Source organism: Saccostrea echinata, unplaced genomic scaffold (genome assembly GCF_033153115.1).
Source record: "Saccostrea echinata isolate AGI-Se365-2 ecotype Australia unplaced genomic scaffold, CSIRO_AGI_Sech_v1 ptg000014l, whole genome shotgun sequence".
NCBI lineage: Eukaryota > Metazoa > Mollusca > Bivalvia > Ostreida > Ostreidae > Saccostrea > Saccostrea echinata.
The window spans coordinates 4,813,621-4,840,905 of NW_026889763.1; the positions used below are offsets into that span (position 1 = coordinate 4,813,621).

The following is a 27,285-nucleotide window of genomic DNA, read 5'->3' on the forward strand; positions in this document are numbered from 1 at the left end:
GCATCTTTTTGATATCAACTTCAGAGTACTTATTTGTAGAATCAGAATTATTTTTTAACAAATAATATTGCAGATGACCAATCACAAGATATGAAAATTTGCGAATTCTATTTTCATTGAACAGAAGCTATGATGTCAAAAAGCCCACTCTTTAATTTATCGTGAGGAATGATTGTATAAAAGGTAGAAAAGTCACATATGTTGTGATGCTATTGATTTTTTTAATTGAAGTTTTGAGATTTTAAATTTTCTAAAAGGTCTTTGGAGCTTTCTAGAATCCACATTTGATTTACACCACTTCTGAAACGTCTGAAGTTTCTCCTCCACAGCAGACAACGTTTTGCTCAGGCGTAAGGATAAGGGCTCGATTGAACATTTTCTGGACCCTATAATACATCTTTGTTTTTAAGAATTTACATGTATATGAACTTTTGGAATCCAGTATAGGTTCAGTATATCAAACTCACTTCCATTGACTGGAATGTTACGTAATTAAAACTGAAAGGCGATTTTGAAGAATTTCATCCTTTGAAAGGGAACTACGAGTATAAGTTGGATGACCAGATGTGAAATTAAAAAGTTCTTCAAAAATGCTGTTGAAATAATTAGCATTGCAAACAAAAGCTATATTGTTACAAGCTTTGTCTATTGTAGCCAAAACATATTTCTCTTTTAGTCTTTCTTATTCTTTTATCACTTCCAGTCAACTGAAATCGGAACGATAAATAGTTCTTATCAAATTTTGAGCTTTCATTTTCTAATGCGATTCATTAATAATTCTCTAAAATGCTTTATCCATTCAGACAGAGTATCAAGGTCTCCCCCTTTCATATTTAGCCCATCATCTAACATAATCCTCGACGGAATTCATAATAGAAATGAAGTTCTGTCGCCATATGAATGATCTGGGGCCCCTCAGTTTAGGATCCTTTAAAATGTTAGCTTTTAGATTGTCATTTTGAACTATACTTACATCACCAATAATGATGTTTTTAGCTGGACTATAGTTGAAAGAAGAGGAAGAACAAGAACTTAGGAGGACTTTGTTTTAGAGTTTGTTTATAAATAAAAAAAATTGGATGCACCGGTTTGCAAATATCTGTAGGAAATACAGCAGTACAAAGTGCAGACTTATAATGTCAAAGTATCATCATAAAATGGAGATGTATCAACATATAGTGTCAAGGCAACAACATATAATGTCAAAGTATCATCATAAAATGGAGAAGTATCAACATATAGTGTCAAGGCAACAACACAATTATATATCAAAGTATCATCATAAAATGGAGAAGTATCAACATATAGTGTCAAAGTTACAGCATATAATGTCAAAGTATCATCATAAAATAAAAAAAAAATATCAGAAAATAGAATATTATCACCATATAATGTTAAAGCATCAGCACTTAACACTGTCTAATGAAGAAGTATCAGTGTGGCTAATATAAAAGTTTCCTTTTCTAAATAAAATATCACATACTTCTTTGAGATCTAGTATTTATTGGATTAAAAGAGTTTCTCTAAGTTTAAAACATTAAAAACAAAAATACTTGTTCATGTAGAAATATTTTAAGACGGGGTTTATATACCATTGTGGTATGATGGTGTGAACAATACACTACACAGTACAAGAAAAAAAATTATTCATGAAAATATATCTATAAAATAAATTTGGAAGTACATAACAAAAAAATTAAAATTATTAATAATTCCAATATTGGATGCATATAAAACAGAGGGCGGATCTTAAAAAAAAAGATTAAAAAAATAAAGGAACAAAAATAGAAATAATCTCAAGTTTCTTCTTCTGTAACGTCTACTTCCATAACCTTTGGCGACCTATTTACACTATAATGACTAACACATAAAATAGTAGCGGCGAGTATGCTTAATGACCCTACAAAGTGGTAAGTTAACATGTAATCTCCCGAGACATCCCGAAGATACCCTGAAAAGAGAAACAAAATACACGTAATTTATACTTGAATTAATGTACTTCTATTCAAAATAAAACAATAATTTAAAAAATACATGTAAAGTTTATATTTTGTCTTTTGGTAGAAAATATCAATGACTTTAAAACTTACCTGTGATCGGTAGAATAGCACTCCATATGATACCCTGTGATAATTGCAGAACACAAAGACCACTTCTCAGGTTTTCAATACCCAGTATGTCTACCACAACCGAGGCATACAGACCATGTATAGGACCTCCAAATACACCATTTACAGCAGCAAAGGCAGCTAGAAGCCAGAATGTTTGCAAAAATCGAACTAGATTTTGTGCAATTCCAGCAATCAATAGAGATATGGCAATGACAATTTGGCGATGTATTAATTTTCCTGAGAAAAATCCACTCCCACATCGCCCGATTATCTCCCCCACCATATAAATAGATATTAATAGGGCGGCATCGTCGCTTGGAATCCCACAATCCTCTGCAACATCCGGAAGGTATACCACAGTTATAACCACTGGAACCCCTAATGTAAACCCCAATGCGAAAAAAATATATTGAGCATTTTTAAAGATAGAAGCATTGAAGAAATTTCTGATGTTTTTCTCTTCTTTTTGATATTCGGCATTCACTTTCGCATCCTCGTGATTGGTATATCCATTTGTTTGCTGTCCATTTAGATGTTTTCCATTCAGTAAAACGCTATCTGATTTTTTGTCATTAGCTGAACTAGATATTGACCCTTTTCCATAAGGTACAATCAAAATCATATCGGCACTTCCGTATATCTTTGCTTTCTGTTTAAGGTCATGATCACATATACTTCTATTTGAATAATAATGTATACTATTAGACATTTTCGGAATATCGTAACTATGAACACTAAGGGTATCCTTTGGTTTCATGGACGTATGTAATAAAATGGACGAGGAAACAGAAGACTGACAGCCATCTTTCAAAATGGAGGGATTTTCGGTCTCATTAACGTCTGAATCTTCACTTAAGACCTCCCCATCAGATTTTTTGACCAAAAGAGAAGTTCTGCAAGTTTCTTTTTTATTTTCGTCTTGCAACATTTTCTGATGGGTCCACTTTTCGTATAATTCAGGGGGACGTAGCAACATCCCTGCAGGAACGATGTGGAAAGCCAGTCCCGCCAAAATTAACAGAGCACCCTTCAAAACAAAAGCATCGATGAAGTATCTGAATACAGGGGCAAGAACTAGTGCACCAAAGCTTGCAGCAGCTGTATGAAGCCCGTTGGCGATTCCTCGTCTTGTGTCGAAATACTGACCTGTGATGATCAGAGAGGGACCAAGTACTGCTGCCAAACCAAATCCTGAAAAAAAAGATAGAAGGCTGATAAAAATTATAAACAAAATTTGAGAGAAAACTCTTTTTATTTTCTGAAAATCAAGAAAACACGAAAAAAGTAGAAGATGAATATGATCAAATGACTGAAAAAATTGAGAGAGATTTACATACCAATTAGAACACTGTGTGTAAAAACCAAATGCGTGACATTTTTGGCAAATGTGCTCAGTATGAGAGACGTTGTCACGAAGAATCCTCCAATGACGACACACTGTCGACTGCTGAAGTATTTCATTCCCACGGTCATTAGAAATAATCCTGTAAATAGAGCAAGTATTTAGACTAGAGTGTGCCAAGGAACGCATGTGTCGCCTTAGCATGATTAAAATGTGAATATGTCTCAGAGTGGTAAACTATTTATGCTGGCATTTGCCTGCAAAGAAAAATTAAGACTGCGAAAGAATAGCATTTATCAAAAAGTTTGATAATCATATAGAAATATGATTTTTCAATCCTCAAAAGTAAAATGAATATTTAGAAAGAAGTATTCATGCATTTCATTCATAAGATCCCACAGATTCATAACTAGAAAAAGATTTCAGACCGTCTTTACATTTCTTTGCAAAATGTCAATGTACAGCTTTATTTGAAGTACAATCATTATACCGACCCCGATTAATTCTCATAGTATTTAATAGTAAATTTATATGATATAGTTTAAAAGTACAATTTCATGAGCTCATAATCTTGTAATGTATATGTCAGTTATCGAAGCTCTGTATCTCAAATTGCAGAAGACCTAAGACAACCTTTGGAGTATTTTTGAAAAACAGGACAAAGTCAAGTGGACCGTAAGGCTGGTCTTTTTTCATTCTGTTAATAAGAAACAGTCCTCATGCTAAATAGCACAGATTTATTTCTCAAATGTCCAAAAATATGTTGTATATCGGCATTATGATACATTTTGAAAAATAAAATAGGTCAAGGGTCAAGTTGAAAGGTCAAAAGGTCTGTAACATGGTATTGTACAATAGCACTAGTGCCAAGCAATACATGACCAAAATATCAAATCGATACCTCAAGATATAAGATGTGAAAGACGAACAGATATACAGACAGACAGACAGACGCTAGGTAAAGGTATCCATATTAAGTATCGTTCTACTCTGCAGGCGACTATTAAGTCAAAGAGGACTTCTCAGTATAATTATATAAAAAGAATATTGACCTTGACCTTCGAGAAAGAGGCCTCATAGTATATAGGATTTTTCTTGAATTGTATAGAAATTAGAAGTCTGCGTGTTACATTTCTCTTGTACCATATAAAGTGTTCACATGAAAATAAGCCATTTTGACTTTGTCCTTTAAATACTAGTAGATGACCACAAAATCTATAGCTGTCTTCCTCTTACCATTCTTCACAAATGAACGAAAGTATTGTTTTAAGATTAAAACATAGTAGAGTTATTCAAGTCTTCCAAAACTCTGTTGGAATTCCAATGGGTCCTAATTGCGCCCCTTTATTAGCAGACTTATTTTTGTATTCATATCAAGCAGAATTTAACTTCTACATGAAAAGAAGTCCTCCAATTCAACATTAAGATATATCGACGACGTTTTATCTATTAATAATGTTCATTTTCATTTCTATGTTGATTCGATATATCCCTTTGAACTCGCAATAAAAGACACCACAGAGTCTGACACATCTGTTTTATATTTGGATATTTTACTAGAGAAAGGCATTGATGGCAAACTGACAACTAAAGTGATGACTTCAACTTTTCTATCGCCAACTTCCGTTATTTATGTAGCAATATACATTATCCCCTGCATCTGGAATTTATGTGTCCTATGCTGTTGATTCGATGATCCGAACAATTTCTAAAACGAGACAGGCTATTGACAAATAAGTTGATGATGCAAGGATATCAACAGTCTCGTTTACGGTCAAATTCTGTGGTTGATACAATGACCTTACTTGCAGAATATAATCTGTCGATAAAGCGAATTATGTCATACAACTTTGATAAAAATATTTAGGCCATTATTTTCACACTGAATTGTCTATGGATTTTTCGTTAACCCAATCACGGCGGGTGTGTTGGTCGACAGGGGATGCTACATATGTATCTCTTCCATGGCACCTGATCCAATCTTTGTTTTCAGAGGTACGTGTTGGCTTATAATTTGTGTTGTTTAACAGGACTTTTGAGATTGGTCACTGTTCGTTATAATCACATTTTATAACAATCTATTGCAGTTTTACGTGTAAAGTATCACTTAATGTTCTTTACCGGCGGCACTCATCACTGCAATCTGCACACTGACCACGATGGACATACTGGCTGAGGAGGAGTCAAATTTCTTACGGAACTCCACGAACAAAATTCCGAACCCGCGATGTATCCCTCCGTATATCATCATTGCACCCAGAGACGCTGAAATACAGATTAATAGAATAGAATATTTAAATGTAAATATAATAATCTGAATTCCTATCGGAGACATAAATATTTAGTTTACCATTGTAAAGAGCTGGAATCACTTAATGCATAAAACTGCCATCTTCGTAGATCAATTACGTACTTTTTTCCAACCTTTTTTCCCATTTTACAAATTCATATTAAGTACAAATTTAAGTAGAAAAGATGTTTAAGAGATTTCCTTCAGAGATTTCACACATTGTAAAGCAGACTTCATGAAATTGCAATGTTCTTGAATTAAACAGAAAACTAGTGTATTTGGATACATGAAAATAATATCCTGTAAAAAAAGTTTAAATATATTGCCCAAAATGGAAGAAATTGTCATGAAATTGAAAAAAATCCAACAGTTCATGATGTCATATAACCCCGAAAAATGAATACCGAAAAATTTATAGAAGTGCAAATGAATGGAACAGTTTTCATTTAAACAGAATTTAAATATGCACCTTAGTGAAGATTGCTTTTTGTTACATTTCGGTTTGTCAAAATCTGGAGTTGGAATTTTATTGAGTGGAAATAGACCCTCTAATTAATTTCTGGATCCTTCCGTGTTTGTCCTTCCTTTTAATCCACTCTCCGACAAAGACGATACAGCATAACTTATTAAATTCAAAACGAACTGAAAAGGACTCAGTTACTTAGTATACATTGTACTAAGCTAAAATAATCGATATCTTCCATAAAAGACAGTATATTAAGTGTTCATAGCCGCTACCTGGAGAAAGGATAGAAAATTTGAATTTTATGAGATTTACGCAGTTTAAAAATTCTGTTTTAAAACTTTCCAACAATTCAACAATCTGATGCTACGGTGAATGTGTATATGAAATGGTAAACAAATATTGATGTACGCTAGGTAAAATGAGAGCTACAGTGTTTAAAATGTCAGAGGAATGCATTTTACTCACCATATAAAATGACCCAAGCCCACCCTTTATCAACGGGATGAGCAGGTTCATTTTCTGTATCCTTCTGTTCCGATCCCATCGTCGCTGTTGATTTGCTTCTCAGGCAGACGACAAATGCCAGCAGGTTATTCCTTTCAAAATCACATACTTGTACGTTGCGTGGCAAGTGATGATGTTGATAACACACCGCACTGTATGATTGTCAATCGAAACAGAAAAAGAATCCCCAGTGAAAAAGCTATTAATTAAATATACACACTCGGCAAGTCGATACGTAATTCTGTAATAACTCTAAACGAGAGAGTTACGGTAGACTAAGTATTTATAAAGCCAAATATAAGGTGTCCGGAAACACACATGAAATCTACAATATTAATGTTACGTGTACTTAACAAATATCTTTCTTTTTAAATCCAACAACATGCAGCATATAAGACATTTATCCCGGAATTCTTCGAAATACATACATGCATAAACTGGAATAGTCTAAAGATATCTAATTTCTTTTTATGTGCACTAAATATCCAATCCATGCTTTGAATTAAGAATAATCTGGAAAAGAAAAATACTTAAAAATATTCCAATAGTATTTTCCAGAAGACCTGACTTCTGTTTTGAAACTTCTGAAGAATCTGGGTCTGGAATATTCTTTCATGTGGCGGTTGGAGAGGTCAATAACAGCATAGTTGTTTGTATCTCAAAGTCAGCGCGTGGATCCAGCTTGAGGTGTTTTTCCCATGAAAAAAATTACACTCTGACTGAGTATTGTTTAAAGCAGTGTAGGAAGTTACTGAATCTGCAACATATGACCGTCAACGTGATAATTCTTTCCAGGCTAAACTAGATAATTTAATTATTTTTAAGATAAATTCTACATATCAATTCTATGCATTAAAAATACTTGTAACAGTAACTGTAACAAAAATTCTATTTGCCATTACTTTTTTCCCGCCTACTTGATCAAAACATGGGGCTTACGGCGGGTGTGAGGGGATGCTTACTTCTCCTAGGCACCTTGTCCCACCTCTGGAATTCCGGGGGTCCATGTTGTATGCCCTGCTCACAGATGTGTATTGTATGTAGATTGTTTAAAGATTGATCACTGTTTGTATATCTTCACGTTTTTCAATTTAAATAAGTTGACTTGAGTGGGTTATATGTTAGCACTACGGACATTTCTATTATATATAAAACTTTACGGTTAAATAACCTTCGTTTAATTCCATCCTGTAATTTATGTACACCTTAAAAAAGAAAACTTTCCTTGAACTTTCCTTGAACTAGAGGCTAACTACATGTTTTCGTGAATGGTAGGGAATTGCAATGTAAGCAATACTGAACCTTTCTCGAATGTCTAAATGAGAAATAATACAGATCTGTAATTTGGTTCAAAAGTGGATTGGGAAAATTTTATCCATATATATTTTCTTGCATTATTGAAAATATAGCAATCCTACAGATTATCTAAATATTGTCCGTTAACTGTATCTTCGTTTACCCATAAATCTGGTGTATATAAAATGGATTTTAAAAATAATTTCACGGGATTTAATTTTACAAGAAATTCATTCTATTAAAACAATAACTTATAATTCATAAAACGTCTGGTAACTCAAGTTAAATCACAAAAGTATAACTTAATAAATAATTTTTTTTTAAATCCAGGTCCAGATTATGTACTAGAATATTCTTTTTTGTTTGAGTTTGGTGAAATAATTCACACCACGGTCGTTGGTAAATTGAAATCTGCGTGTGGATCTAGACTTTTTTTTCAAAAAAGTTCTATAAATTATTATACCGAGGATTTTTTAAAAAGTGTTCAGGTGATATTTGATTTGTAAAACAGGACCATCGATTCAAAAGTAAGACTGTTTTATAAATCTGCTCATTTACGATCAATCTGATTAAAATCAGCTGTTCTGATACGCTACAGCGTATCAATCAATCAATCAATCAGATTGATTTACGATACGCTACGATACAAGATCTAACAAATTTCGAATCGTAGAGGAGCGGATTTGATTGTTTCTAGACATTTAATTCTAAAATATTTCAGGATCATTTCAAACCATCGAAAACATTAACAATTGCTCTGACTAAATCTGATATAGATCTATTATTTGTTCCTTCAGACTGGTTTTTTGATTAACAGTTTATCTAGCTAGCCTTGTCTTCATGATTACATATAACCTCTTTTTTAAAGGCACGCTCCATTGAAATTCAAATGTCTGTGAATTTAATCAGGGTTTAATTTTTTTTTGGTGAGAGGGTAAATGTTCTTCACGCTTGTAAAATTCTAATGTGAAGACTTTCTTTAAGCTTGTGAAATCCCAAGTTATTGACGCCTGGCCTGTTTATAATGTGATTATTATTATATTAATTCACAGATGTTCACATATAAAGGACAAAAAATGATGCAGAAATTGGTAATAGGTCAAAAACATGTTGCAATGATAATAAAATGTTAAAATCATTAGGGAAATGCTTACATTAATTTTCCTTGTAACTATATATAAAGTGCTTTCTTGCCATGAATTGCTACATGAAATACATTGCAGCCGAATTGACCGTAATTAGGTGCGTAATTAGGCAATGGATATCTGAATTAGACAGGCGTTTGGGAACTGCCATGTCTCCCCCCTCCCACCGGTCTATCCTGGGAAAGGAGCATGGGGCTAAGACCCAGGAAACTGGCGAACCCCTGTTTAATAATCATATTTCACTTAATTCAGTTACATTATTGTATTCAGGTGTATTTTTTCAAAAACTTTTGAAAAAACATATAGTATGTGATTTGACGCTCCGGCGTACAGGAATATGCCTAGCAACACCACTGGTATTCATCAAGCTGCAGTAAGAAATTACATTTATCATTGTTTTACTATAATACTTGCCAAATGTTTTGAAGAAGTTGGATAATAATTTTCTTATTTTCAACATTTCGATAAAAGATACGCGACATAATTTTTTAACAGTATATTGATTGATGTCACATCCTATGTTTAGCATTCACAAGAAGTGAGTAAATAAATGGCGTATGAAAATGCATTACAATTCATTATGTCATAGACATGTGCCATCTTTGTGAGTTGACTACAATAGCAAAGTGTCGGCAAAACCTAAAACAAAAGCTTTAAAAACCCGTTGTTGCTTTATAAAAGTCTTCTTTTCGACATAAAATTTCGCATACTTGTTTGAAGCATAGTTTTTGTTTTTTAAAACATGTTTTTTGCAAAATAAAAAACTCAAAACAAAATCTCTTGATTATTTTTTTAAAAGGGTTTAGATATGGTATAACATACGACTATGGAATGATGCATTGGAAGATTCATAAAAAAGTGAAAAATATGTGATATTAATAAAACAAATTAAAACTTTTAATAATGCTTTCCAATACCTGATGCTTTAAGCATGTACATAATAAACAAATCTAAAAATTAAATTGTAGTTGCCAATATAAGATGGATATAAAACAAAAGGTGGATCCTAATAAAAATAACAAAAATAAAGGAACAAAGTTAGTTATAATCTCAAGTTTCTTCATCTGTGACGTCTACTTCCGTAACCTTTGGTGACCTCTTTACACTGTAATGACTTACACATAAAACAGTAGCGGCAAGTATGGTTAATGACCCTACAAAGTGGTAAGTTAATATGTAATCCCCCGAGACATCCCGAAGATACCCTGAAAAGAGAAACATTATAACTTACTCATTTAGTTATAGATTGTAGTTGAAAAGCAAAAAAAAAAAAAATACATCCACAACAAAATATTTCTGAATATTGGTAGAAAATACAAATTACCTGTAATCGGTAGAATAGCACTCCATATGATACCCTGTGATAATTGCAGAACACAAAGACCACTTCTCAGGTTTTCAATACCCAGTATGTCTACCACAACCGAGGCATACAGACCATGTATAGGACCTCCAAACACACCATTAACAGCAGCAAACACAGCTAAAAGCCAGAATGTTTGCAAAAAGCGAACTAGATTTTGTGCAATTCCCGCAATCAATAAAGATATAGCAATGACAATTTGGCGGTGTATCAATTTTCCTGAGAAAAATCCACTCCCACATCGACCAATTATCTCCCCCACCATGTAAATGGATACCAAAAGCGCGGCCTTATCACTTGGAATCCCACAATCCTCTGCAACATCCGGAAGGTATACCACAGTTACAACCACTGGAACCCCTAATGTAAATCCCAGTGCGAAGAAGATATATTGAGCATTTCTAAAGATAGAAGCATTGAAAAAATTTCTTATTTTTTTCTCTTCTTTTTGATATTCTAAATTTGCTTTTGCATCCTCGTGATTGGTATATCCATTTGTTGGCTGTCCATTTAGATGATTTCCATTCAATAATAAGCTATCTGATTTTCTGCCTTTAGCTAAACTAAAAATGGACCCTTTTCCATAAGGTACAATCATAATCATATCGGCACTTCCGTATAACTTTTCTTTCTGTTTAAGATCATGGTCACAAATACTTCTATTCGAGTAATAATGTATACCATTAGAAATTTTCGGAGCATCGTAACTATGTACACTAATTGCATCTTTCGGTTTCATGGACGAAAGCAATCTAATGGATGAATAAACGGAAGAATGATGCGTACCATTCAAAATGGAGGGATTTTCGGTCACACTAACGCCTGGATTTTCATTTAAGACATCCCTATTAGGTTTTCTGACCAAAGGTGAAGTTGCGGATGTTTCTTTATTATTTTCGTCTCGCAATTTCTTCTGATGGGACCACTTTTCGTATAATTCAGGTGGACGAAGCAACATCCCTGCAGGAACGATGTGGAAAGCCAATCCCGCCAAAATTAACAGAGCTCCCTTCAAAACAAAAGCATCGATGAAATATCTGAATGCAGGGGCAAAAACTAGTGCACCAAAACTAGCAGCACCTGTATATAGTCCGTTGGCTATTCCTCGTCTAGTATCAAAATATTGACCAGTAATGATAAGTGATGGACCCAACACTGCTGCAAAACCGAATCCTGAAAAAGACAGACGAATATAGAAATGTAAGTTAATGTAAGTAAGAGAATCTGAGTTAAAACTCAATGTCTTCCTCTCTACCTACCAATTAGTACACTGTGTGTGAAAATCAGATGAGTGACATTTTTGGCAAATGTGCTCAGTATGAGAGACGTTGTCACGAAGAATCCTCCAATGACGACACACTGTCGACTGCTGAAGTATTTCATTCCCCCAGTCATTAGAAGTAAGCCTGTAGATAGAGCAATGGACTAGAAAACTGACACATTTGTACAGGACCCAGATATATATGCTTATGTTTAGAAGACCTTTTGATGTTGTCTTTTGAAAAAGTGATCTTAGAATTTAATTGTATATATGATATGTTGAAATATACTCATTTCGTATGCTAAAAATTGTCTTTAAAATGTGAAAATAAACCATTTTGAAATATGAATGAATGAATTCATAGTCTGTGTCATCCTCTTAACACTTTTTACCTCATGGTAAATATTCAATAACTGTGTAATTTCACTGCATTGGGTGAATAATTAACATCTTGAAAAAATGTCTTTATTTATGGAGTATACAAGACACAGACGTCGGAAGAAAATTGAAACCCTAACCCTGACCCTGATTGAAGAGAAAAATAAATATTCAAACCTGAAAAAAAAACTTGACAAAAATAACCCCAATGTTCAATACCTATTATATATATATCTTTGCAAAAAAAAGTGTGTGGGGAAGCCCCCCCCCCCCCCCCCGGTTCCGACGCCTATGCAAGAAGATTTCACGTTGAAAAAATATCTTAGTAAACAATGTATATAGACTTTGACAAATCTTTAGGCGTATTTTCCAGACCTTCCCATGTATATAGTACATATGAAGATGTTTATGTAATAAATTGAGTACCTTTTCACCTAAAGACTATATTAGGTGGAGAATCATGAAAGACACACCTATACAGAGATGACATAATTCGGACGTTTTGTATCCTTCAAACTTCATTTGAATCATGTGATGCAGAACGATTCGCGAGAAAAAGAGATTTTAGGGTCAATTTGTCCTTTATAAAATGTTGAAATTATCTCTGTATATCTATTGTATACTGAGTATAGGTAAAAGCCTTGGAGAAGACATTACAAAAACATTCAATATCATTGGCCTGTCTTATCGTAGGTAGAACTTAAATGTCTTTTTCGGGATTTGGTATTTATTTTTTGACATATTGCATAAACAGAGCTTGATAATTATCAAAATTTCTGCACATAAAATCTTATTTAATCTTTTCCTTTCTTATTCGTATCATGAATGTAGCATATATTTAAAATAAAAACAAAGTATGTTTTTTCCTAATTATAGCAGTCCAAGAAGTTTTATATAGCAGATTTGCAGAGAGTTGCACACTCTCCTTCAGATTTCAATGTCAAATCTGATCAGTTGTCGTGGCTATCATTATTCATGTACATACTTCGTGTTCCTACATTTTGGGTCACAGTACTGAGAATATTCGTGTCAGACACAAATTTCACCTCAAACGGAGATAATGAAACCTCTGCTTAAATACCTCACCAAACTGGTTGCACGAAAAGATAAAGATTAACCTAGGCTAGCTCTCTTGATTGAGATATATCAATTAATGCAATGTTATTACTGTTGACATGTTCCAATTATTATTCTATAGCATTCTGAGAGTGTTTCATGGATTGATTGTATGTTGTTTTACGTCCCATTCGAGAATTTTTCACACTCATATAGAGACGTCATGGACAGAGTGTTTCAAAAGCAATTCTAGTCCCCTTCATGCGCGGTAGACTGGTAATGCCTGTCTCTAACGTGTATATCGCGCATATCAGGCAGATAAAGCCAGTCTACATGTATGGGTGGTCCGGTACAGACTGTTAGACTAAAGGTCGTAATTCCATTAAAAAAATCATCAAAAAAGAATAAAATTCAATTGTGATCTGTAACCATTTACGTACACTCACATGCAGAATATCAACTCATTATCAGCAAGGGTTTAGAAAAAAGTCCAGAAAACCAAGTGGAACTAATTGACATACAGAGGGACAGAGAGAAAGACCCCTCCAGTTTCACCGGTAAGAGGCTAATAAGATAAGTTAAATCAATCTCTAGCTATTTTATATTTAAACTCTAATTGTTTTTACCGGCGACACTCATCACTGCAATCTGCACACTGACCACGATTGACATACTGGCGGAGGAGGAATCAAATTTCTTCCGGAACTCCACGAACAGAATTCCGAACCCGCGATGTATCCCTCCGTAGATCAGCATTGCACAAAGAGAAGCTGAAAATTTATTCGAATGAAATATTATTAACTGTTTGTGATAAACTATATATTTTAATTTGGAAATTTTTTGAATTCGTATTTAAAACTAAACATAGTAAATTTGTATTAAATGTTACAAATTATAGTAATATTAGCAATCATGGCCTTCGTATTACTTCAATTTCCGACAAGGTCGCTGAATGTTTTGATGTTGAATAACTTATGAATATTCATAACATATTGAAAAGGACACAGTTATACTTCAAAGTCAATGATCAATACTTTTTCCGCAACGTAAATGAATATAGGTCATAGATGCAACCTGCCGAGACGACTGATTCACTGTAATTTAATTTTATTAGATTTGAGCACATTAAAATCTTTGTTTTAACTTTTCAACAATTTAACAATGTAGGTTAAATCTGATGCTATATACGGTAAATATGTACGAAAATTGTAAACAACATTTAATTTGACATGCACACTAGGCAAAACGAGAGCTAACACATTTCTTGAACATGCTGAATAGCATAGTGTTAGAAATCTTACAAAATTTGACTTACCAGATAAAATGACCCAAGACCACCCTTTATCGACGGGATGAGCGGGTGCATCGTCTGCATCCTCACGTTCTGTTCCCATCGTTGCGGTTGATTTGTGGCCTGAGCAGACGACAAAAGTTACTTATGTGATTCTTATCAAAATCACATACAATCATGTACAAGTACGTCGCGTGGCAAGTGATGATGTTGATAACAAACTGTACTGCATGGTTGTCAATCTTCCACGTGTATAGAAACGGAGAAATCTTCAGCGGAAAGGATTATCTTTAAATATACACATCCAGCATGTCGATACACAATTCTGTAACAACTTTAAATGAGAGAGTGACGGTAGACTAAGTATTTAAAAAAGCAAAGCGTCCGTAAACATACATGAAACCACAATGTTGACACTACTCAACAAATAATTTTCTTTGAATCCAGTACCAGCACCGAAAAAAGCTGAGGATTCTTTGAATTATGTGAAGCCTTCATTTGTTTAAAACAGTCTAATGATTTCCAATTTCCTTTTATGTGATTAAAATATGAAATCCATTCTAATTGATACAGAAAATCTGGAAAGAAAAATACTTTATGATAAATGTGCAGCAGTAGCTTCCAGAAGACATTAGTTTTCAATATACTCCATTTTGAATTAGTGAAAGATTCTGGATCTAGAATATTCTTTCATGCTGAGGTTGGAGAGGTTAATGACAGAACAGTTGTTTGTTTATTGAAGTCTGGGCGTGGATTCAAATGTTTTACTTACAAAAGTGTACACTCTATCCAAGGAATTTTTTAAAGCAAGGGAATGAAAATAAAGCATGGAAATAATTTGCATCATATGCTGTCAGTGTGATGAATTTTCAACTAAATACTTTCATTTTAAATTAATTTAATTTAAATATACAATTTTTAAAATCTAGGTTAATTTCAAAACAAAATTAATTGTTAGTTAACTATCGATTAAACAAAGAGACATTGTGTAGCTCCAAATAACTCTGTTGATAGAAATTTGTCAGCATGTCTAGGCATTCTGGTCTAGTCAACATTGAGTCTTCCTAAAAGTTCATTATCAGGGTGATACCGTGCCCTGTAAGCTTGGTTAAGAGAGAACGATCATAAAGCTCGTTCCATAAAAATACTGCATTCTTGAAAATATGGACATCTTTCAGATTATTTAAGACTCTCATCACCGTTAACTGGATCTTCGTTTAAGCATTATATCTCTGATGTATATGAAATGGACTTCAAATAAATTCACGGAAATTATAAACTGAACAGTAAATCTATTTTACCTCTACCATAGCAACATTTGCAGAAATTTTATTTCATTTTAGCAATCACAGCATTTTGAATATTAGTGTACCTTCACATGATTGAGGAACGTTAACCTTATGATTTTACAAGCGTGGAGAACATATACCCGCTCAACACAAATATTTTTAACACCTGATTAAATATTCAACCTAGTCGCCCGCGTGGCGCAGTGGTTAGAGCGTCTGCTCTAGAGTCGCGAGGTAAGGAGTTGATCCTTACGTCGCGGGTTCGAATCCCACTGTGGGACGTGGAGACCGGTCCTTCGGATGAGACCGTATAAACCGAGGTCCCGTGTCGCAGTAGGTGTTGGCACGAAAAAGACCCCTCACTGCTCAGTGGCCGTAAGTGCCGAGCATAGGACAAAATTTGCAGCTTTCCACCGGCAAGTGGTGGCGTCTCCATATGAGTGAAAAATTCTCGAGAGGGACGTTAAACAACAAACAAACAAACAATATTCAACCTAATTCTATTTAATGGGTTGTGTTAATAAAAGAAGACTTAAAAAGAAATTAATCCTCCTGACTTCTATTGCAAAGTCTGCTCTTGAGTTTAATTTTTGTTTTCTTTTATAAAGTTGATATGGTTTGAGTTATCCTTGCACTTTTCCTCTATTTTTCTTAACATACTTTGTGCTAATTGATAATATAATAGATAAATAATCAATTTAAACTACATATATATTTCTTACGTAAGATTCCTTACATCGTATAGTCCCTAGGGATTCTCAAAAATGTATGTTGAGGTCAGGTAATAACCCATGAATTGTAAATATATTGTAACTGGTATTCTAGTTCACTCGTGAAAAACGGAAGAAGGAAGAAAATAATAGGTTTGTAGAGTTCACCAGCATATTACGAATTCTTGTTTGAGTGTAAATACATGTTTTATACTTGCAGTATTTCCCCTTAGACCACATTGGATTCAGTAATACATATTAAAAGATTTCAGAGTATATCACCATTCTTTTAAAGTGATGGACCGAGAAGTTACTAATGAAGAATGGAAAGATCCGAGGATTTCCGCTTGAAATTTGCCTTTCTTTATGCCTCTCAATAATTTTTGTGTAGATGGTCTTTGAGTGTAAAGTAAAGAAATCAACTTCTTTGTATTTACTCTAAGCAATATTCAAATACTCGAAAATTAAGCCAGTACAGGTTTGTTTTTTTTCTTTCTGACTTTAACATGCTCATATCGATTAAAATGATTATGTAATTATGCGACTGAATGCATGATTTGAGATTGAAAGCCATCAAAATCATACTTAACAACATTTCCGAACTTACTAGTATTTCTTAAGCACCTGAAAATAATTACAAATTGCATATTCAATTGTAACAATACAAAGACGAGAAATTGGCAATCTCTTTAGCATATTCATCGTTGCTTGGACAGAGACTTGAAACTGCCCTTATGAATTAGCACTCTGAGAGTGATTTGAAACTGTCTCTTTGATTAAGTACACTTACTGAGAGTGCCTTGGAACTGTTTATCCACTGCTAACTGATCTAGTATATTAAGTGTTACACTGACAGTGATTTGAAACAATATAATTTACTGAATTCATGTCTTTAAGTAAATAGACAGTTACAACTTACTGACAATTTCTCATGGTGTATGTACTTTATTAATTGGACAGTTTCAATTCATGTTAGTGTTAAAGTCATTTTTTTTTAATTAGGAAGATAATGTTAGAAAGAACGTGCTAAATCAGGCCTCGGGGTCATGGCACATCTCAAGCTTAAGTCAAAATCTGTATATTGCGCTGAAATCAATTTGACGCCAAACAGTCCAAATGAATATGTTATTCAACATTGCATCACCAAACTGCTGTTGTATGCAAATTAAAGAGTTCACAAGTAGTAAGCATTTTTGAAATGATTGAATTTGACTTAAGTCTAAGTCTGTTTCATGATCCCAGGACCAAGTGATTAATTTCCAATCACTGTCAGTGTCAAAGATGGTGTTCTAAATTAGGCAGACACTTTGAAGTCACCTTTAGAGTTACTGGGAATATTCTTAATCATATGGACTATTTCATGCATAGTAAGTGTTTCACTAAGTTTGCGAAATCAAATAAATTCTTTCAAGTCAATGTCAATGAACATGCTTAATCAAATGGACATTTCTACGATGGCCGATATCACAGGCACTTGAGGTCTGGACCCCCCCTTCCATTTTTTTTCTTTTGAAATATGGGGTCGAGTCACCTTTTTCCTATTTTTGTATTCTAATATGCACTATATGTTATCAATAATGTAACTCTTTTGTCTCTATATGCTGTTTTTAAATATACCGTTTTCGACTGATACATAAAAAGAGAGAAGGCTTGCAACTCTTTTCTCATCGTCTGCCTCACCTCGCTTAAACTTCGCCTGATTATTTATCGAAAGAATAAGAAAACATGGAATATGCATACATCAATAAATTCGTTATACATTCTTCTTCCTTTTCCTATTTTCATTTAATTTTTATGTGCCCCCGATTTGTAAATATTTCGATTAAATCAACCGCATCTAGGGTAAATTTTGTTGATGTGCACTAGCTGGGACGGAAGTGTCCGGTATTTTCGGGCGTCATCATTAAGTGTAATGTTATTCGGAACATTAAATGAAAGAGGGAAAAATTCCCGAATTTTCTCTTCATAATATATGTAACGGTAAGTTCTGTGAATAACAAGATAACTCCAACTAGCAGATTCTAATGGATGAAGATTAACATTTAACATACGACTTAGACAACCAAATTTCTCAATATTTTTATTACAAAGCTTGGAATTTTTATTTAATACAGAACATTTGTAAAGTTAGAGTTACCGTTCTTGCACTTCCGTCCCAGCTGGTGCACATCATTGCTCTTACTTTTTATCTGTACATGCTAAATATTGTCCCAGAAAAGCAAATAAAAAAGTGGGCGCATAAAACACTCATCCCTTTATTCATTAAAATCTCTGGTCATATTGACATAAAAGCGCTAAGAAATCATTGTAGAAGCAATTTTATTTGGTATCTTTTCATTCTTCTTATATATACCGGTAAATAATTGGTAATAAATTTTAACTTGTAATAAACCGTGGTTTGTTGTAAAATGTGCTATATATATATATATATATATATATATATATATATATATATATATATATATATATATATATATATATATATATATATATATATACTTTTTTACAGTGAAATTCTTCCCCGCGAGTAGCAATTTTATTTGGTATCTTTTCATTCTTCTTATATATACCGGTAAATAATTGGTAATAAATTTTAACTTGTAATAAACCGTGGTTTGTTGTAAAATGTGCTTTTTATATATATATATATATATATATATATATATATATATATATATATATATATATATATATATATATATATATATATATATATATATATATATATACTTTTTTACAGTGAAATTCTTCCCCGCGAGTAGTACGGATTTATTCATATTTAATAGCCTTTGCCAACTATAGGGATTTCAAATAAAAGGGAATGAGTTTTTAGCGCCCACTTTTTGACATTGACCTTTTTGCTGTTTTTCACATGTACAGACAAAATGTATCAGCAAAACGTGTGCAATGCCAGTGTAATAATGTACATGTCAATGTTCATTTTAAAAGTTCAGATTTCAATGTCAACAGAGTACACACAGACTGATACTGAGTAGCGTTTATAACCAACTACTGGCACTGTTAATGTACATATGCTAATTCAGATTAACATATACAGTGTCCCTAAAATTGTTTTTGCTACAATAAATACAAGTTGTATGTAATTTTGCGTCTATAAGAATTTTTAAAAATAATTGACAATGAATTTGTTGGAGAATGACCTGAATCAAACCAGATTTAATTTTATGTACATATACTTACATACATACATACATACATACATACATACATACATATATATATATATATATATATATATATATATATATATATATATATATATATATATATATATATATATATATATATTTACTAGTATATGTAATCTAGACGTTTTTCTACAAGAAGAGTTGTTACCCTTGGAACACAATTATATCTATCATATTATCTGTTTCGTTTATTCATTTCTTATTATGAATATTTTATCATACATGAAAGTAAATACATTCAGCCAAATGATACAGATTGTATAGAATTCAGCATTTGCCGACTTGTATATACTTATTTCATTAATTTATATTTATTTTTGTCATTGATAGAAGAGAATAAAAGCAATCTTTTCCTTGTTGGTCAATTTCAGTACATCTGACAATAAGGACTGAACAAAGTAACAAGAGCTGGAATTTATTATGTAACGATTTAGTCACAGGCACTTGGGGTCTGGACCCCCCCCCCCTTCCATTTTTTTTTCTTTTGAAATATGGGATCGAGTCACCTTTTTCCTATTTTTGTATTCTAATATGCACTATATGTTATCAATAATGTAACTCTTTTGTCTCTATATGCTGTTTTTAAATATACCGTTTTCGACTGATACATAAAAAGAGAGAAGGCTTGCAACTCTTTTCTCATCGTCTGCCTCACCTCGCTTAAACTTCGCCTGATTATTTATCGAAAGAATAAGAAAACATGGAATATGCATACATCAATAAATTCGTTATACATTCTTCTTCCTTTTCCTATTTTCATTTAATTTTTATGTGCCCCCGATTTGTAAATATTTCGATTAAATCAACCGCATCTAGGGTAAATTTTGTTGATGTGCACCAGCTGGGACGGAAGTGCAAGAACGGTAACTCTAACTTTACAAATGTTCTGTATTAAATAAAAATTCCAAGCTTTGTAATAAAAATATTGAGAAATTTGGTTGTCTAAGTCGTATGTTAAATGTTAATCTTCATCCATTAGAATCTGCTAGTTGGAGTTATCTTGTTATTCACAGAACTTACCGTTACATATATTATGAAGAGAAAATTCGGGAATTTTTCCCTCTTTCATTTAATGTTCCGAATAACATTACACTTAATGATGACGCCCGAAAATACCGGACACTTCCGTCCCAGCTAGTGCACATCAACAAAATTTACCCTAGATGCGGTTGATTTAATCGAAATATTTACAAATCGGGGGCACATAAAAATTAAATGAAAATAGGAAAAGGAAGAAGAATGTATAACGAATTTATTGATGTATGCATATTCCATGTTTTCTTATTCTTTCGATAAATAATCAGGCGAAGTTTAAGCGAGGTGAGGCAGACGATGAGAAAAGAGTTGCAAGCCTTCTCTCTTTTTATGTATCAGTCGAAAACGGTATATTTAAAAACAGCATATAGAGACAAAAGAGTTACATTATTGATAACATATAGTGCATATTAGAATACAAAAATAGGAAAAAGGTGACTCGACCCCATATTTCAAAAGAAAAAAATGGAAGGGGGGGGGGGGTCCAGACCCCAAGTGCCTGTGGATTTAGTGACTATGCTGTTGCTAATACAAAGTATATTTATTGCACGACAATATAACAATGTCTTCCGCGACTAATCCTCAAATGTGACATAAAACTGTTTTTCCCTTGACTTTCTCATTTTGCTTTACATGGCTTTAAATGATGTTTACTGTATGATAATTTCGTGACTTTCCAGTTCGCCTGTCTCTAGATCTGGCTGGAAGACTTCTCTTCGATGTTTTTTCAAACATACACGTGATATCATGACAACAAAACCCGAAGCTATGGCTAAAGATCCAAGGAAATGAAATGGAATGGAATAACTCCCCGATGAATCTCTTAAGATTCCTGCAAATAAAAATTGTCATGATGCAGTTTTTTAAAATTGGACTTGGTTTCTTTTTCAAGTACAAAAATATGCTTAAATATTTCAATAGCATAAACAGTACATATGTACATACATTATAAATATGTTGATTAAGAAATAAAAATAAAGAAAAAGTTATTTCCCATAACAGTGGACGTGCTTTACCGTATTCATAATACAAATATACTACTATATTATGGCAATGGTCTACTGGATAAAAACCCACATAAAATGAACTTTGCGTTAGATTTCCTTTTAAACCTTATGAACGTAAAGCTCACCTGTAACTGGTATGACTACGGTCCACGATAGACCTTGAGCAATATGTAGTACACAACCTCCACTAGAAATTTCATTATGATGCACAGACCTCTGAATCACATTGGCATAAAGCGAATTGATAGGTCCACCACACACACCGATCACTAATGAAAAAATAAGGAGGAGAAAGAAGTTAACAAAATATTGCAGAAGATTCTGGAAGATTCCTACTACAAGTAATGACGTAGCTATAATGAAGAAATCGTCTATGTGTCGATATGATAAAAACACCCCTCCTGCTCTTCCAAGTATCTCTCCAATCATATATATACTGATTAAACTTGCAGACTGAATGTCACTTAAATCATTAGAAGTTCCAATGTCTGGAAGAAATAACACAGTTATCACTGTTGAAATTCCCAAAGCAAAGCCTATGGTGAAAATAACAAATGACGTGCTCTTTATTATTGAGCTATTGAAGCACTTGTCAAAGTTTACTACTCCACAATTATTCTTTGTCGTGGAATTTTCAGAGTAAAAAGAAGACTCACTGATATCACTAATGATACTTTTATCACTTTCTGTCCGTTTTCTTGATTTATATCGTTGTTCTAGAAAAGGTGTTGAAATTCCAAACTCATAACTTCCATATAAAGGTTTCCTTTGTAGTTTTGGTTTCTGTTGATTTTTCATTAAGTTATCATTTGATCCTTTACCCTCTTTTTTTGTTTGCTCTGTTTCCATTTTACTGCTTTGCTTTGGAGATTTTTCGGTTTGACTTGTAGCTGTATTTTCCTCATCCATATCGCTCCTGGATATCATTCTTTTAAACATTGCCTGCCTTGCTAAAGGAGAAAAAGTAGAATCTGAAGTTTGAGAACGCGGCCTGAAGGGTTCCATGGTTACTCCATCCCTACCCAGAAGAGAAGCTTTCATTGCCTTTTTCTCAATTTTTCGTTTTAATTTTTCCCACTTTCTATACAGTTCAGGTGGTCGCATCAAAGCGGATGCTATGAGTAAATGGCCAAGAATACCGGCCGTAATAAGTAGGGATCCTTTTAGAAAATATTTGTCAATTAAACTTCTTTGCAACGGTGCAAACAACAGAGCTCCTATACACGAAGATAACTGAATACACCAGGCTGCCACGTTTCTTTTCTCTTGGAAGTATTGTGATACTAGAAGTGTGGATGGTCCTATTACTATTGAAAAGGCAAGGCCTAAAATTAGGAACAACAATAAAAGAATCAGGAAAATAGCATAAAAATCTCTTCTTTGTGTTAGGTCTAGGAAAGTTAATATTAAGTCTTCTGCTATAATATATGATATGAAATGGAATTAATTAGTTAAAACAAACCAATTAAAATTAATTTAATCAGTTAAAACAAATTTTAACTTTGAAATTAAAAAAAAAATATTGTACTGCAAATAATGAATAATAATGGAAATACAAATTATTAAAAACATTTAGAAGAATACATGTAATCAGATATTAATTCTTTTGTCTCTCTTTGTTAAGATGAAAAACAATTAAAAATGACGAGACAAAAATGGTTTTAGTTTTGTTACCTAGAATTAAGCTATATGATATAAATAGAAACCGCCCATCTTTTGCCAGGCTGGAGAAAACAAACGAAAATACAGCTAACACAGTTCCCATAGCTAGGCATTGTCTGGTCGTTAGGAACCGCACACCGTAGGTAAGTGATACCAAACCTTAAAAAAATATCAGCCAAGAATGAAAAATTGGACGTCCGAAAAAATATAACTAAAATATTAACAGCAGTGAAGGAGAAACTTCAGAAGTACTGTACAACAATATATTCGAGAAGTGGTGTAAATCAGATGTGGATACTTAACAAGAGGCCCATGGGCCACATCGCTCACCTGAGCACATTGGCTAGGCAAAAGCACAAATCAGTTCAGTATTGAAAAGATTAAGGGGGAGGGGGGTTGAATTTTAAACTATCTGATGATGCTTCCATGTCAATATAACAAATGGCTTTAAAAAATTTCCATATATTCCTTTGTAAAAATTTGATCCCCCATTGTGGCTCCTCCCTATCCCAGGAATCATCATTTGAACAATCTTGAATCTACCTGAGGATGCGTCCATATCAATATGACTAAACATAGCTTTTCTTCTCTTGAGAAGAAATATTTTTTCTATATGTTCCCCGGGGGTCAAGATTAGAACAAATTTGAATCTACACTATCTGAGGATGCTTCCACATGAGTTTCATCTTTCCTGGCTCTGTGGTTCTTGAGAAGAAGATTTTTTAAAGATGCTATTATTTTTTCACTAATTCTTTATTATCTCCCCTTGAAAGAGGGCGTGGCCCTTCATTTGAACAAACTTGAAACCCCTTCACCCAAGGATACTTTGTGGCAAGTTTGGTTGAAATTGGTCCAGTGGTTCTTGAGAAGAAGTCGAAAATGTTAAAAGTTTACAGACAGACAGACAGACGGACAGACAGACGGACGCCGGACAAAAAGTGATCAGAAAAGCTCACTTGAGCCTTTGGCTCAGGTGAGCTAAAAACTCCAAGTTATTCCAGTGAACTTGAAATAAAAGATACCACAGAGGCTGAAATATCTGTATTTTACTAGAAAAGACGTTAAAGGTAACCTAACAATAAAACTTTATGATAAACGTGGTGACTTCAACTTTTCTATCGTAAACTTTCCTTACTTAAGTAGCAATATACCCTTATCACCGGCATATGGGGTTTATGTCTCCCAGTTGATTCGATATGCAAAAGCATGCTCTAAGTACGAAAAAAATTTCTAAAACGAGACAAGCTATTTTCAACCAAGCTGATACGACCTTGTCAGCAAATACAATCTATCATTAAGTCGAAAGTTGACTGAGGTTTTTCATACAAATGTTAGATAATTAATTACTCATTGAATTGTCTACGGATTTTTCCGTTTTCCCGATCATGACAAGGAGCACACGGCGGGTGTAACCGGTCGGCAGAGGATGCTTACTCCTCCATGGCACCTGATCCCACCATGTTTTAGAGGTCCGTGTTTACTCTGCTCCTGATTTGTATTTTTTCTATAGACCTTTTAGCTTGATTACTGTTCGTTATCTCCATATTTGATTACATATATTTCGATATTTCTCAAGAACAGAAAATTATTCATTTCAAATGACATCACCAGCAGACTAAATAAAAAAATTTATATATTTCATGTGACTTATACCATAGATTACTTAATAAGACTTAATAATTGATCCCTCAAAGTAACAAGTGTTTCGACACTGATTACTTGAACATCACTGATGTTTTAATGAATGAAAATGGCCCGAAAAGATTCTATTCTATAGTAAGTAACTTTCGAAAGGATTCACCCTTTACAAATATATTTCAGGAAAGTTTCCTTTGGTCCTGATTTTAAAAAATATATGAACAGTATAGAACACCTTAACAACCTGTGGTTAATAAATTAGAAATTACAGCTACGGCCCATTACATTACTGATTCAATAAATCTTTCTTTGTTCGAACAATACAAATTTACATAGCCCTTTATGTTTCTAGACGTTATTCGTATTAAAGTCTTAAGTGTAGATTGTAAATCTTTCAATGGGGTCTTTAAAGATAGTTGTTGTATTTGCAGTTATTAATTCGGTTATCTATTGAATTCGCTAGAAGTCGGATGTGAACAAATATACATGTACCTGTTTTCATTCAAAACAGTTAAGATATGATAAGTGTTATTTTACAATAGGACCGTGTACCTGATATGGAGAAAAACTTCAATTTCCCCATGAATGAATTTTTTCAATCTTTCTCTTTTTTGATATAACATCTTACTTTAAAAGATATATATGTATGCAATATATGTACACATAAACATCATTGTATTAAATACGTGGTTTAGACGGATATCTGTCTACATTAGACTTCCGGATATATAGGTTATAACCCAGATTTAACAATTCTTACAACATAGTATACCTCCGATGGTAAACAGAGCGATATGTAGCGCCACCACAAGCGATATTAGGAAGGCAGACATCCGAAATTCAGACTTCATCTCCACAAAAAGCACCCCAAATCCTCTAACCACGCCTCCCCAAAGAAACGTTGCAATCATTGCAGCTGCAAAATTCACCATGCAAAGTTATAAATTTAATTATGTGAAAAAAGTTAGACTTAACTGTTTTTATTTCTGGCCAGTTTTGGTTTGACCTGGTATATCATATATTTGAGGTTTGAGGTCAAATCAAATAGATAAAAAGAAATAAATGACAACCTACCTGCTAGAACTAACCATGACCACCCCTCATCTATGGGCTGGGGAGGGTCTTTGGGGGGTTTTAACTTCACCTCCGGCATTTAATGATCAGCCTGTGATGCTATAATTAAGATCGCCTTTATTTAAAAGATTGTTTATTTTCTCGTCCGACGTAGATGTGAGGTATTTAATCAACAACCAATTGCCGCTATCTATGCCAATGTTATCATTGCTAAACACACAATCCAAAAGTCACAAATCCTGGCAGAAAAATAAAACACAGTAACCTTAATCCGTGTTTTGACTGCAAGTGAATGCATAGTGCATAGTGTTATCCAACGTCGTTTTGGCTCTATATTCTACTTCAGAATGGCGTTTTAAATCGCGATTTCCCGTAATCCGTTATGTGCCCAGTTTATCTAAATCTGGGATCAATGACCGACCGTGTTATCGTGATAGGACTGTGACTGTGGAAAAGGCAACCACTTCGAACGGTGAAAATATAAGTTAATATACCTTGATAAATAATAAAACGTTGCTAACTTCTGAAGAATTTATTCCATTTCAAAAAAAAATATTTCTAAAATCAAAGGAAAATCAATTAAAGAATTCTTTTCTTTTGTAACATTTAAAGGATCCTTTTTCGAATCAAATTTTAATGCACTTCATCGATCTGTGCTCTATCCAATAACAAAAATTTTATGTTCTGTCAATATTGAAAGAAGCCAGAACTTTCATTTCAGTGCAAATAAATTATGGATTAAACTAGCCATGTGGAATAGCTCGTCTTATATGGAAGGCATACGTGTACTGAACGTTATCTCTGGGAATTAAGATAATGTCAAAGTTACATAATATTAAGGGCGTTTTACTCTGACGATAACAATTTCTTCATCAGATATTTCAGTAATCCTAAAAAGGAAACCTATCTTCATATTTCCGATGTATGTGTGTAATGATGAAGTTTTAAAAAATTATGGAAAAAAATGAAGATTAATGGACTGTGTGTGTGTGGAGATTTAAACTTGTATCAAATACAAGAAGCTCACTGAAAAATGGTTTATATGCAAATTATATAATAAGCAAATAACTGTCCTGACAATTTTAAGGATATACATTTCTCTCTATATATAAAAACAAAGCGCTTTGCAATACATGCACATATTAGATATCATTAGTT

The 27,285-nt window shown here is 33.3% G+C and overlaps 3 protein-coding genes across 3 annotated transcripts; all 3 read right to left on the reverse strand.

The window, feature by feature from the left end:
* Nucleotides 1–1,042: 1,042 nt before the first annotated feature.
* Nucleotides 1,043–6,844, reverse strand: LOC133186657 (monocarboxylate transporter 13-like). Its single transcript, XM_061321896.1, has 5 exons — nt 6,675–6,844; nt 5,575–5,718; nt 3,449–3,595; nt 2,091–3,302; nt 1,043–1,951 (listed from the first exon to the last, which is right to left on the reverse strand). Exons 1-5 carry the CDS (start codon nt 6,751–6,753, stop codon nt 1,797–1,799), a joined length of 1,737 nt encoding a protein of 578 aa, XP_061177880.1. The 5' UTR covers nt 6,754–6,844; the 3' UTR covers nt 1,043–1,796.
* Nucleotides 6,845–10,067: 3,223 nt separating this feature from the next.
* LOC133186658 (monocarboxylate transporter 13-like) lies at nt 10,068–14,777 on the reverse strand. The gene is made up of 5 exons (XM_061321897.1): nt 14,528–14,777; nt 13,839–13,982; nt 11,777–11,923; nt 10,479–11,690; nt 10,068–10,359 (listed from the first exon to the last, which is right to left on the reverse strand). Exons 1-5 carry the CDS (start codon nt 14,604–14,606, stop codon nt 10,205–10,207), a joined length of 1,737 nt encoding a protein of 578 aa, XP_061177881.1. The 5' UTR covers nt 14,607–14,777; the 3' UTR covers nt 10,068–10,204.
* A 6,479-nt stretch (nt 14,778–21,256) lies between these two features.
* LOC133187133 (uncharacterized) lies at nt 21,257–26,570 on the reverse strand. The gene is made up of 5 exons (XM_061322490.1): nt 26,128–26,570; nt 25,826–25,969; nt 23,428–23,574; nt 21,879–23,078; nt 21,257–21,578 (listed from the first exon to the last, which is right to left on the reverse strand). Exons 1-5 carry the CDS (start codon nt 26,204–26,206, stop codon nt 21,397–21,399), a joined length of 1,752 nt encoding a protein of 583 aa, XP_061178474.1. The 5' UTR covers nt 26,207–26,570; the 3' UTR covers nt 21,257–21,396.
* Nucleotides 26,571–27,285: the final 715 nt, after the last annotated feature.

Excerpts from the sequence above, each read along its gene's own strand:
- LOC133186657 (XM_061321896.1), bottom strand. The coding sequence starts at position 6,753 with ATGGGATCGGAACAGAAGGATACAGAAAATGAACCTGCTCATCCCGTT. Across the intron at positions 5,719-6,674 it reads GGCTTGGGTCATTTTATATG|CGTCTCTGGGTGCAATGATG; the intron begins GTGAGTAAAATG and ends TCTGTATTTCAG. Across the intron at positions 3,303-3,448 it reads TACACACAGTGTTCTAATTG|GATTTGGTTTGGCAGCAGTA; the intron begins GTATGTAAATCT and ends CTTTTTTTTCAG.
- LOC133186658 (XM_061321897.1), bottom strand. The coding sequence starts at position 14,606 with ATGGGAACAGAACGTGAGGATGCAGACGATGCACCCGCTCATCCCGTC. Across the intron at positions 11,924-13,838 it reads TGCAGTGATGAGTGTCGCCG|GCTTACTTCTAATGACTGGG; the intron begins GTAAAAACAATT and ends CTCTATCTACAG. Across the intron at positions 11,691-11,776 it reads CACACACAGTGTACTAATTG|GATTCGGTTTTGCAGCAGTG; the intron begins GTAGGTAGAGAG and ends TGTCTTTTTCAG.
- LOC133187133 (XM_061322490.1), bottom strand. The coding sequence starts at position 26,206 with ATGCCGGAGGTGAAGTTAAAACCCCCCAAAGACCCTCCCCAGCCCATA. Across the intron at positions 23,079-23,427 it reads ATCATATAGCTTAATTCTAG|GCCTTGCCTTTTCAATAGTA; the intron begins GTAACAAAACTA and ends TCCTAATTTTAG. Across the intron at positions 21,579-21,878 it reads CGTAGTCATACCAGTTACAG|GAATCTTAAGAGATTCATCG; the intron begins GTGAGCTTTACG and ends TTTTATTTGCAG.